Raw genomic sequence first — 12,814 nt, forward strand, 5'->3', positions numbered from 1 at the left:
TTCAATCAAAACCCTCATCCATAGTTTCAGTTAAGCTAACCGTGTTATTGACATTCAATCTGACATTACTGATATTCAACATCATATTACATCTTTGTACTTTATACAGACATTGTGATGCTAATAATTAATGAAATAAAGAATCAAGGTAACACCAAACCAAACAGGAAAGAGTGACTTCAATCAAAACCCTCATCCATAGTTTCAGTTACGCTAACCATGTTATTGACATTCAATCTGACATTACTGATATTCAACATCATATTACATCTTTGTACTTTATACAGACATTGTGATGCTAATAATTAATGAAATTTGGTCTTCAATACCAACTGTTCCCTCATTTTTGTCTCAGTATATTAATGTATGTAATGAGATATGTAAGAGTTCACCTCAATTTATCAACATATTACAACTTTAGCATTCTTTTATTTGAGTTTCTTTAATATTTTCGTTTTATTTCAACTTATTTTCATCCTTATATTCAATTAAGGTTCAAGCACACTGCCCTGGGCACACACCTCAGAAATCTGAACTATCTGTCTAGGACAGTGGGTTAGTTGTGAGTGGCGCTGGTGGTTAGTGAGAAAGAAGAGGGTCTAGTGGTCTTAAACCTACTAAGTCTTTAAAACTTGTTCTGGGTGGGAGCCGGTACCGGGCTGCGAACCCTGTACCTACCAGCCGTATGTACGATGGCTTAACCACAACACCACCAAGGCTAGTGTTAAATAATTGTAATTCAAACCTGAGATTCTTCCAGCTGGAGTGATTTCCCTTGTGACATAGACTCTTCTTCCATTTTCTGATCAAATTCATTTTTCTTCTTCTCAATTTCCTCCAGTTCCGTCTCTAATTCATTGATCTAAGAACAAAACGAGATGATATACATGTATTCAATTTTAAAGATTTATAAAATAAGAATCCCTTTCTATATCAGGTTTATTCAAACAATAAAAATTATATAAATACATACATGTACTGACAACCTGTTAGGTCAAGCAATTAACAAAAAGAAAAAGAAAATATTGAGAAAGATATATTTATATCTTAAATAATTATCGAATTTTTGTTTTGTTTAATGACACCACTAGAGCACATTAATTTATTAATCATCGGCTATTAGATGTCAAACACTTGGTAATGTTGACATACAATCTTATAGCTGAAACCCGCTACATTTTTTCCATTAGTAGCAAGGGATATTTTATATGCACCATACCAGACAGGATAGCACTTACCATGGCCTTTCAAAAACCAGTTGTGGTGCAGAGAAATAGCCCAATGGGCCCACTGACAGATCAATCCTAGATCGACTGATCACCAAGCAAGGGCGTTACCTCTGGCCTACGTCCCAATCAATGTAGTAACAGGTGCTTTAAAATGACAGTATTTACTACAATACAGCCCATCAGAGCCTGTTCAATAGCAGTTTTAGAACTGTCGCGGTCTTGGCAACAAGATATCCCCTACTACCAGCTGTCATTTGTGCTACTAGAGTACACCATCTTTATCACAGAATAATAAAAACAAAGGAGAAGAAAAGTCTTTAAAAAATTAGTACCTCTTGTTCATGGTTGTCATGAGTCTTCCTTGCAGCCTTTAAAGATTTCCTAAACAAAAATAAACAAAAAACATATGTGATTCAGTAATCATAAGGAATGCTAACTTGACATTTTTATTTCATAAAGTATATTAACATAGATACCTGGGATATATGATTTGGAAAACCATGTACATGTATTAAGAAACGGTTTAAAATACATTTCAAATAATAAATATTCAGTGAAATGCCGCCAAAGCATACTGTAATCGGCATTGCCTATTCAATATGGAACTCAGAACTATTTTGACGGGTGAAAGTAATTAGACCATTTGTTGTTTTTTCTACTGTGGGAAAACATTTGAATGACGTCACTTTGCATCTCCCTACAATAAATACTGAGAACATAACATTTCCATTTTCAGAATACTGAAAACTTTTCAATTCCAAATTCTATTGCAAATGTTTTGTTTGAAGGTTACTAATGCATCTAACTGAAAAAAAATATTGTATTTGTACAATTTATGAAATCTTATATTTATTTTATATAAAGCCACAACTATGGTTGTCAACCTGAGAATGTCTAAATAGTTACAAAAACAAAACATAAATAAATGATGAATAAGTCAAAATGCAGAGGCATCATGGAAACATATGATTACCGTATAAAATGCTATTGTTTTACAAATCTACGTACTTAGCACAATCCAACTTCTTGATCATATGAGCAGTCTTCTCCTTAGCTTTGATGTACTGAGGTCTTTTCTTGTTTAATTCCACTTCCTGAAAAAACCAATATGAACGCTGTATGACAAAACAGAACTTTCATAACATTTTTAATTCATTCGATAAATGAATAATAAAACCATAGAAAATATTCTCGTTTACCATCATATTTACTGTAAATTGGGGGGAAAAAAATGCATGTGTATTAATTTAGCGTCCAACTCCCAAGTTGCAACATTTACATGTACACATTATTTTCCATGTTAGAATGTGCTTAGGTGGTGTCTGATTTTTTTTATAAACTAGTAAACCATGAAGGAAACCATACAGTCATAATAATTATCATTCAAATTATAGATGTAACAGACATGTTCAGAAATACTAAATACTAGAAAGTACCACTAAATTGTTCGTTTTGCCAATTCACAATAATTATTAAAAATTATGACCACAACAATCAGTGGCGAATAAATTATAGACAGATAGATTATTCCTACACAAATTAATTTTTCTCCAAGTAAGCTAGCAACCAACAATTTAATTGACTTCTGTAACTTCTACATTTTACCAATTACATTAAATTTTATAGATAACTAGGTAAACATTTTAACAAAAAAGGCTTAACAGAGCTGCCCTATATTGATTTATTACCTGCTTCTTCTGCAATAAGTAACCTGCTGACATACAGCTATTCCATATAAAACTGAAAGTATGTGCCATTTTCATGATAAAAAGTACAAACCGATTCTTTGATGTGCTGCTCAATTTTTGTGAGTTCTCGGGAAAGTTTGCCCTGCTCTTTCTTCTTGTCTTTTACTTCGTCCTCAATTCGGTCTCGCTTGCGGATTTCCTTATCCAGTTGGTTTTGCTTGGTTGTTAGTTCTTCAGAAATCTCATCAATATCTCGCTCATTGTGATACAGACGAAACAGCTGCAATTCTACCTCCTTCTCAGCCTACATCATAACATGTACATTTTGTAAATATATATTTATGTATAAATTATCATTCATGATCTTTCTCTCTCTTAAAAGTTATGCTCTATAATCATACCAAATGTCATCTCTGTAAATAAAATACTGGACACAACAGACCCAATCGGTTATCAGTTTTCTCCACACACACACACACACATTATTATGGTCCAAGAACTGGAAATTACTTAGAAAAGAAAAAACATTACTAATTTCCAGTAATTATTCTATCGTAATTCACGAGTGAAATTTTGTGAGAAAGAGTAGATTAACACTCAAATTAAAAAATATGTGAGAAAAATGAAACCGTTAAGGATGTAAACTCTTCACAAAATCAAATCATTCAACTACAAAACTATTACCCCAAATTGGGATATGAATTGTAGTGTTGGGTTTTTTTTAAAATTCTGGTCAGAAAAACAGTTTTTGGGAATTTAATGGACATAAATACTGGACATCTGGCCACAAATGCCTGTAAGTAAACGTACCTACATTTAATCAACATTAACTGATCTAAAATATCATAAAATTGAGAAAAACCCACAAAAATAATACTTACCGATTCAAATATGAGCTTTATTTTATGCATTTATAAAACATTTAAGTGAAAATATGTTAGTAAAAGTTATAAACTTGTACCCTCTCAACATCGTTTTTGTCAAAACGTAATCCAGTAGTGTGAAGGTTAAAGACTAAAAATGAAGTTTGTCACTAATCTGATCTGAACTGAAGAGTATTTTCTACTCATTACCAAACGTTTTATTTTTTAAATAACACTCTTACTAGTTCTTCTTGCAGTCTTTGATAACGTTCAGCTTCATCTTTCTCCATCTTTGCTTCTTTCTTTTCAGCAGCAATTCCTTTCTTTTTGTGGTAATTAAATTGGGTGTCTTCTTCTGCCTTCAACATATCGGCTTTTGCTTGATCATACTCAGATTTTAGCTCCCCAGATCTGAATTTAAAATATTAAATGGATTAATAAAAGTAAACTGCACATGTACACTGGTGGCACCTAAGTCAGCGCACCTAAGCATCTGTGTTATATTTTAAAGTTAAAATATTTCTTTAAAAATATTTGTTTCACCGCCACAGTACAATGGAACAATAAACGTGTTACAACTAAAGTTATTTTAATTTTAATGTTTTTCAAACTCAAGTAATGAGCGCATTTTTAGTGGGACCCCCCTGCATTTACTGGCCTGCATGACGGCACATAAGTCTGCGCAGCAAACATCAAAACAACCACTTCTGTCGCTAATGTTTACATAAAACAGCAACAAACAATGGATCCGACTTTTTATAAGTTCTAAATAACAAACACTTCCTGTTATAGTCTGTTTCAGAAACATTTAGATTGTGCAAATGAGATAAATATAAATGGTGTTCCATGCTCCTTAGTTTGGACAACACAAAATGACAATATTAAAAAAAGCCAATGTAAAAATATTTGATCATTATTCAACAAACAATTTCTATTATTAACTGTGTAAATGAGCACAAATAGTGTTCGTTAGACATATAGGACAATCAATGATAATTTTGAAACAGACTATAGCTAAAATAGGCCATGCTGTCAGTGCAATCTTCAAAGTCTGTGTGCAGCCATTTTGCATTGTGTCACTCGGAGGGAAATTCAAAGTATGCTTGGATGTTTACGTTAACAGATTAAATAAGACATTCATTTGATTTATGGATTCATAAATTACAATAAGGTATGTATTGAAGCTTCTATGTAAATTTATGTAAGTTAATATGCAAGGTTGAAGGTTGATCATTACAACGTTGACAGACACGTGTTGACAGGTGATAGAAAAACACGTTGATCGAGGCCAGCAACAGTATACTTTTAGTGCATTAATTCAGAGTTTTTTTCAATAAAAGTGTTATCGACCAGTTTTATACATATATTCACAATCAAGATGTGTTGTTTTAACAACGGTTTTGTGAATTAAATTAACGTTGTTTGTTTGTTTACAAACATACTCCGACACTTATTTCGAGACGTAATGTAACGTCATTAACGTGCGCAGACTTTTGTGCCGCGCAGACTAAGGTGACATGAGTGTACTTGAATAGATATTTGCAAATATTCACAAATAAACAAACATAAATCAATCAATATGCAACCAATCAATCCAGATTATAGGTTTTACAGATATATTTTTTCATGTCTTGTACTCAATGAATTGTAATAAAAATAATTATGTTATATCTATTGAAAACTACAAAAAATACATGATCTGTTTTAATGAATGTAAGAGACTGTTAAAACAAAACAGTTTGTATTGGGCCAGTTTACGAATTAACAAACTGACTGCCCATTTATAATGCTGGTTAAAATCCATGATTCTATAATGGAGATTTACTTTCTTTTAAAGAAATATCCCAGGAAATTTGAAACCGTATACACGCAGAAACAAATACCGACTGGATTAAGATATCATACTTGCTAATCTCCTCAAACATTGCAGTCCTCTCTTTGGCATTCTTCATTGCAATACTCTCCACTGTACCTTGAAAGACAAGGAAGTTTTTCGACTTGACCAGAACACCGATCTTGGCCAACTCTGCTGCGTACTGAGCTGCCGAAACAGACTGTAAGAACAAAAGCATAGTCAAACAAATGTGTGGTTCTATGTCGTTAAAAGTTTGTTTTGTTTAATAACACGAATAGAGCACACTGATTTATTAATCATCAGTCATTGGATGTCAAACGTTTGGTAATTTTTTTTTACATATAGTCTTAGAGAGTAAACCCATTAAATTTTTTCGTTAATAGAGAGTGATTTTTTATATGCACCATCCAACAGACAGGACTGCACGTACCACAGCCTTTGATATACTAGTCATGGTGCACTGGCTGGAACGAGAAATAATCCAATGGGCCCACCAACAGGGATCAATCTCGATCCTAGTCTGACCGCGCATCAAGTGAGCGCTTTACCACTGGGCTATGTCCTGCCCTTATATATGGTTAGTCCATCTCACTATGGATGGATCTTGTAACAACAGCCAAAGATTTCTGATTTGAACACATTAGTAAAGTTTTTCTTAAATTTGCTGCTGCTGAGTCAAGTTATTAGGCAATGTGAAATGTGTTTGGCTATCACAACATTCTTACACATTACTTATAACTTTTTATTCAACTTGTTAATTTTGGCAAACTGAACATGGTTTTGGTCAGACAATAGCCGACGATTAATAAATCAATGTGCTCTAGTGGTGTTGTTAAACAAAACAAAATTGAACTTTTAATCTAGTGTTTGTTCTAGCTAATTATTAATATTCTATGTGAAACAAAAAACAAAAGGTATGTACACATATGTACCTCAGAAATTAGAGTCAGTGATTTGAATAAACATATATGTACACCAGAATTCAACCAAAAAAGAAAAGAAAAAAAAAGTAAAATGGTACTTATGAGAGACAACTACAGTGAAGCCACTCAAAACTGAACCTTTTTCGTGGTTTCTTTCTAAATAACAGTACAAAACTTTCTAAAATGGATAGCCTTTAACCAGACTTTTTACCGGGTACCATGGGTGTCTGGTTTACACGATTTTCACTGGTGTAGTTCTTATCACCAGAGTTACAGATTGACTATACTTCCTTTATTCAGATAGATCTCTTTAAAACTGACCGTTCCATTGATCTTGTGATCTGATGAGTTGCCTTGAATAATCCGAGTGAAGTTAATCTCCTTTTCACTATCGGAGTCAGTGTACACAGCTGTAACTAGTGCCTTATTTGCAGCTGGACGTCCAATGGGTGCTCCATGAATCAAATCCTGTAGATATATCAAGAAACATAATTTAAATCCTTGCTGCTATGACCAGAAAATTACAGCATTGCACCACTGCAATACAATTATGTAGATGACAAGTTTTTAAAATTTAAATCCTTCAAAATAGCTTCTGCAAGTTGTTTTCGCTGGGTGAAATTTAAAGGAGGGCAGCCACGTGACACCCCTCTCGACCACTTATTTTCCTCCTCAGTACCTGGGACCAAAACGTTGGTGCGAAGTATAAGCCGACTCATCCTTTATGTACCGTTAGTTGAAATGGAGATGTATATATTATTTGGCACCCAAGATAAATGATTTTAATGCTCAACGTATACCATTTCTCTTGTTTTTATAAGTGGTTACCGGTATATCTATATCGCCCCCCCCCCCCCCCCCCCCCCCAAAACCCATGTTTTTAATATTTTATAAAGAATTGCCGAATAAACAAATGATCATTTACAACCAATTACTGGGCTAGCTATGGCACTCACCAAATTCAGCAATTGTGAATTTTAAAAACAACTAGTGAATTTCATTTTAATTTGGCGAAATAATTTTATGTAATAATTGAATTTCTGAGACAAAATAACTGTGTTTTGCAATTTTTCCAAGTTTATTACACTAATAATAGATAATTTGGCAAACTTTTCTGCTGACCCAGAGCTAGCCCTGAATTAAATCTGCAACTGAGGACAAAATATCAGACAAGAGTGGACACAAAAGATCTGATCATGTGACAATTTGGCACCAAATAAGTGTTTTTTTCCAGTCGGAGATAGCCGAAACAATAAAAATCAAATGTTTTCATTGTTCAAATAAAATATAACTTTTATTGTGTGTATCAAACATACAAATGGATACTGGTATGGGACACAACAGAGGTTTTTAAAAAATACTGTTAAATTACATTACGTTAACTGTTGTAAGTCCAGTGTGCAGACTGATCAATTTTTTAGTGTGTGAAAAAAGTGTGCATTTGGAAATATCGGAGCTGGGTGTTGTAAAGTATAGTAGAATGCAGGAAAAAAAGAGGGAAGGAAGGAAATGTTTTATTTAACGACGCACTCAACACATCTAATTTACGGTTATATGATGTTGGACATATGATTAAGGACCACACAGATAATAGATATTGAGGGAGGAAACCCACTGTCGCCACTTCATGGGCTACTCTTTTCGATTAGCAACAAGGGACCTTTTATATGCACCATCCCACAGACAGGATAGCACATACCACAGCCTTTGATGTACCAGTCGTGGTGCACTGGCTGGAATGAGAAATAGCCCAATGGGCCCACCGACGGGGATCAATTCCAGACCAACCGTGCATCAAGTGAACGCTGTACCATTGGGCTACGTCCCACCACGAAAATAAAGAGGGGTGCAGAAAAACAAAAGGGGGAGGGGGCAAAATATGAAAGTTGGGTGACAAAGTGGAATAGCGGGGCAGGCCAACCTGCTTAAATGGAGCAGCGAAAACACTGTAGGCATCAATATCTTGGTCTACAGTCCGTTTACCAACACACTTCATTTATTAATAAAATAAATATTGGTTAAACAAAAGAATCATCAACAAAAAAACCCCACTGTAATATTAATATAGTTGTGTTACTTCCCTTTAATAATCCTAAATAAATAGAACTGAAAACTACTTACCCCTAATCTTTTAACTCTAAGATTAGACGTCTTCTCTCCTAAGACAAAGCTGATAGCATCCATCAAGTTAGATTTACCTGAAAATATACACACAATGTATACATATGTAAACATATTATTAGTGATGTTCCAATAATCAATTATATAATTTAAAAAATTGATTGGTTTGGCTTTACCATGTGATGATCGATTATAAAAATCCAGAATTGATTGTGTGGAAACAGATTAACTGTAACTGCTCCTCCAGTTTAGATGACAGAATTGATGTAAATATGCTAGGTACAAAATTGTAAAAAAAAAAAAAAAAAAAAAAAAAAAAATAAAGAGAAACTTAGCCATTTGTAAGGTACAAATGACATGTACATGTCCTTATAATTCAAATCCTTATCTTCATATGTAATTCTAACTGACTGTGTAGTTGAAGTTAATCGGTTGATCTGCCAACTGATTATACAGATGATGAAATTCCAAGTGATTTCCAACACTACATATTCCTGTATGTGTAGCTAAGCATACAATACCAAAACATCAACAGGGTTCCTATACTTCAAGGCCCTTAATGACTCGGGAACGCGAGTCAAATGTGCATGAAACCACAACTTTGATTCATCACAATAAAAACTACTGTACCTTATTAAAGGTTATCTTGAAAAAGTGCTTGAATTTCACTATGAAAAGTTATTAAAAATTTTTTTAAAGTTATAGTTAAATTATTAAATGCAAAAAAAGGTTATAGTACTCAATTGTGTAGTTTCCAAAATTATTTATCGACATTTTATAAAAGTACGAAAATATACAATGTACAGTCAGAAACTCTTGATGTGGTAAATATGCATGGTACGCATGGTTACGATGGTAAAATTACGAATACTAAAATCTTGGAAATCAATGGATACATTTTTATAATTAATAAAAAGATTATAGAAAAAGACAGGGTTCGAATTTCCCCACGGCACCAACAGTAATTGCTGTAGTTGCCCTCCACACTTGCCGTTATTCCAAAAACAATTTTACGGCATCGACGACACGAAAAATGGCTGCAGTGCCTTACCTGCTTTGCCACTGTGCCCTTCCCATAAGTTCCATGTTGTATATATGTATCCTTCCTTGTCCCATAGAATTGTTTTACTGACCATGTCATATAAGTGTAAAACCACCCATATTTCTAGGAAGTTTTCTTTTAAAATTTATTTGCATTACAACTTCCATCAACAACAACCCAAGAGGCTACAATACACTGCAGAAGACCATATCATGGACTCAGCAGTATGTGCAATCACGTGATCATTGAACAAGGTCAACCAGCAAACGTTTCGCTAATGTTCACAAACTATGTGACCGTGAAGTGCATAAACTAGTCTTGCGGACGTTTTCTGCTCCGTCTGGTGCAGTATAATATAGCTTTATGTATTTATAGTCTTCTTGGGGCGAGACGTAGCCCAGTGGTAAAGCACTCGCTTGATGCGCGGTCGGTTTGGGATCGATCCCCATCGGTGGGTCCATAGGGCTATTTCTCGCTCCAGCCAGTGCACCATGACTGGTACATCAAAGGCTGTGGTATGTGCATTCTGTCTATGGGATGGTGCACATAAAAGATCCCTTGCTGCTAATCGAAAAGAGTAGCCCATGAAGTGGCGAAAGCGGGTTTCCTCCCTCAATATCTGTGTGGTCCTTAACCATATGTCTGACGCCATGTAGCCGTAAATAAAATGTGTTGATAAATAAAACATTTCTTTCTTTCTTTCTTTGTAGTCTTCTTATATTAAGTTGATTGAAAATGTCAAACATACTACCCATTAAATTAAATTAATGGAAATAAACTAAATTATAACATTTTATTATTGTTTATCAATAAAATTAGGGCAAAATGACTCAGATGACGGTACGAATCGACCCTGGTCGAAACTACTCGGGTAAATTATTAATAAGGGCGAAACTAGTGCAGGAGAGCACATTAAGTCAATACTTTTCATAATGTGCAGGGAGAGTTGCTTCCCTCTATTTAGCAAATTGGAAATGGCGGGGAACTTTTTGAAGGTTGTTGTGGTAAGATTTATTGTTAATAATGATGCTCGTACTTCAATCGGGATTTAGTGAGTAAGGTAGGTTATACATTTTTGGTTTGTGTGTCCATTTGTTGCACTATTTCGGTTGAAAAACAGTTAAAATATTGTGCCACAAGTTTTGAATACCAGCAATATATAGGGCAATGTAACCATTTTCAACCTGTTACTCTTTAAATTACCATGGGCATGAAAAATGCTGTGGAGACCTATTTTGGGATCAGGCTAAAGCGGCACCACTACCAAAACGGAACCATTTTTGTTGGCAAAAACTCAACCAATTTGGTTATAACAGCACCCCAATGTTTTGGCGAAAACAGAAGCTTTTATTATTTTTTTTAATATAGGACCTAACAGTTCAAAGATTGATGCATTGTGTTATGTCGGGTCTGAACATGCATTCCATCCCTGAGATACTTTTAAAAACTAGTTCATTCCATCAAAAAGTGCTTCCTGTCATCATTTGAAACTCAACCCCAAATCCAACTTGCACCGTACCAACTCGCCCCAGTGACGATACTAACGACACCAACAGAGCACATTGATTTATTAATCATCGGCTATTGGATGTCAAACATCAGTGACGATATAAGTGAAATAATATATAGTTTTTGCAAATGTTTGACTAATTAATCGATGCGCTCTTTTTAAACAAACCGGCCTCGGTGGCGTCGTGGCAGGCCATCGGTCTACAGGCTGGTAGGTACTGGGTTCGGATCCCAGTCGAGGCATGGGATTTTTAATCCAGATACCGACTCCAAACCCTGAGTGAGTGCTCCGCAAGGCTCAATGGGTAGGTGTAAACCGCTTGCACCGACCAGTGATCCCTAACTGGTTCAACAAAGGCCATGGTTTGTGCTATCTTGCCTGTGGGAAGTGCAAATAAAAGATCCCTTGCTGCTAATCGGAAGAGTAGCCCATGTAGTGGCGACAGCGGGTTTCCTCTCAAAATCTGTGTGGTCCTTAACCATATGTCTGATGCCATATAACCGTAAATAAAATGTGTTGAGTGCGTCGTTAAATAAAACACTTCTTTCTATTTAAACAAAATAAAAATTTAAGCTTATGTTTGTACAATTTTCTCATATATTTCAAAACTTATTACAACATGCACGTTTCGCCCCCTCGCGCCCCCCCCCCCCACCCCCCCCGCCAGTTCGCCCCCACGTGCATAACCAGTTCGCCCCTACAAAGGTACCAGTTCGCCCCCATTCAGTTCGGGTCATGTTCCTGGCCTGGAAAGTCATGAATTTTTTTTATTGGTCATGAAACGGCCTGAGTGTAATAAAGTTCTGTTCTGATATATCCATACGTGTTTGTTCTGTGTTGAATATGAATGCCAGGCTAGGCAGGTACGGTCATAGGGTTTTACGCACACATTCAGAACAAGCTGTTGTAGCGCACGCCTGTCATGGGCACAAGAGTCGGCATTGGCCGGCTCCTCCGTCCATGACAGGCCAGGCTAGACAGGTCGTACGCACTTTTATGGCCATTATCACGCGTTAACCTGTTAACTGTAATCAGTCATAGTGTTTTTAGAAGTTGATCATCTTTTTTTATGTTCATGGTTACTAATTAGTGGCCAAAAGAACCCCCGCAATAATCCCTCAGTTAGAATAATGCTCACCAGAAGAGGCCATATCGAACTGCTGTTCAAAGCCCTCTTAGGTGTTAGCCGAATATGCATAATATTCATCAAGGTTATGTAGCTGATTAACCATTGTTTTATTTCTTTCTTCTTAAAACAGATCATATCTGGCAGGAATGGATGTTTTAATAAATGTTGATGATGTGGTTTGTGAATTTGTGAAAAAATGTCGGGTGTCTACACTTATTCAGCACCCTACGTTTAATTACATCTGAAAAAAATATAACCCCGTATTACAATTCTCATGATCAGTCCAAATTGTGAAAGGACAACAACCCCTCCCCTCTAAGAAAAGAAACACACACACACACGAACACTTTAATATCCTCTAAAGAAACAGTACAATAATTGTTTAAAAGTAACAACTAATTGGGGGCGAACTGACAAATATTTGGGAGCGAACAGGCAAACAGTTGGGGGCAAA

At 35.4% G+C, this 12,814-nt stretch overlaps 1 protein-coding gene across 1 annotated transcript in view; it reads right to left on the reverse strand.

The window, feature by feature from the left end:
• The window catches only part of LOC121368436 (structural maintenance of chromosomes protein 1A-like), a 40,060-nt gene that overhangs the window by 26,420 nt on the left and 826 nt on the right, over window positions 1-12,814 (reverse strand). Inside the window, exons 2-9 of the mRNA XM_041493166.1 lie at window positions 8,680-8,756; window positions 6,880-7,026; window positions 5,686-5,834; window positions 4,023-4,191; window positions 3,009-3,221; window positions 2,238-2,323; window positions 1,562-1,610; window positions 746-862 (exon numbers count right to left, since the gene is read on the reverse strand). Of these exons, the coding sequence (XP_041349100.1) occupies window positions 746-862; window positions 1,562-1,610; window positions 2,238-2,323; window positions 3,009-3,221; window positions 4,023-4,191; window positions 5,686-5,834; window positions 6,880-7,026; window positions 8,680-8,756 (1,007 nt within the window). The remainder of the gene's footprint in view (window positions 1-745; window positions 863-1,561; window positions 1,611-2,237; window positions 2,324-3,008; window positions 3,222-4,022; window positions 4,192-5,685; window positions 5,835-6,879; window positions 7,027-8,679; window positions 8,757-12,814) is intronic.

This window comes from Gigantopelta aegis, chromosome 3, assembly GCF_016097555.1.
Source record: "Gigantopelta aegis isolate Gae_Host chromosome 3, Gae_host_genome, whole genome shotgun sequence".
NCBI lineage: Eukaryota > Metazoa > Mollusca > Gastropoda > Neomphalida > Peltospiridae > Gigantopelta > Gigantopelta aegis.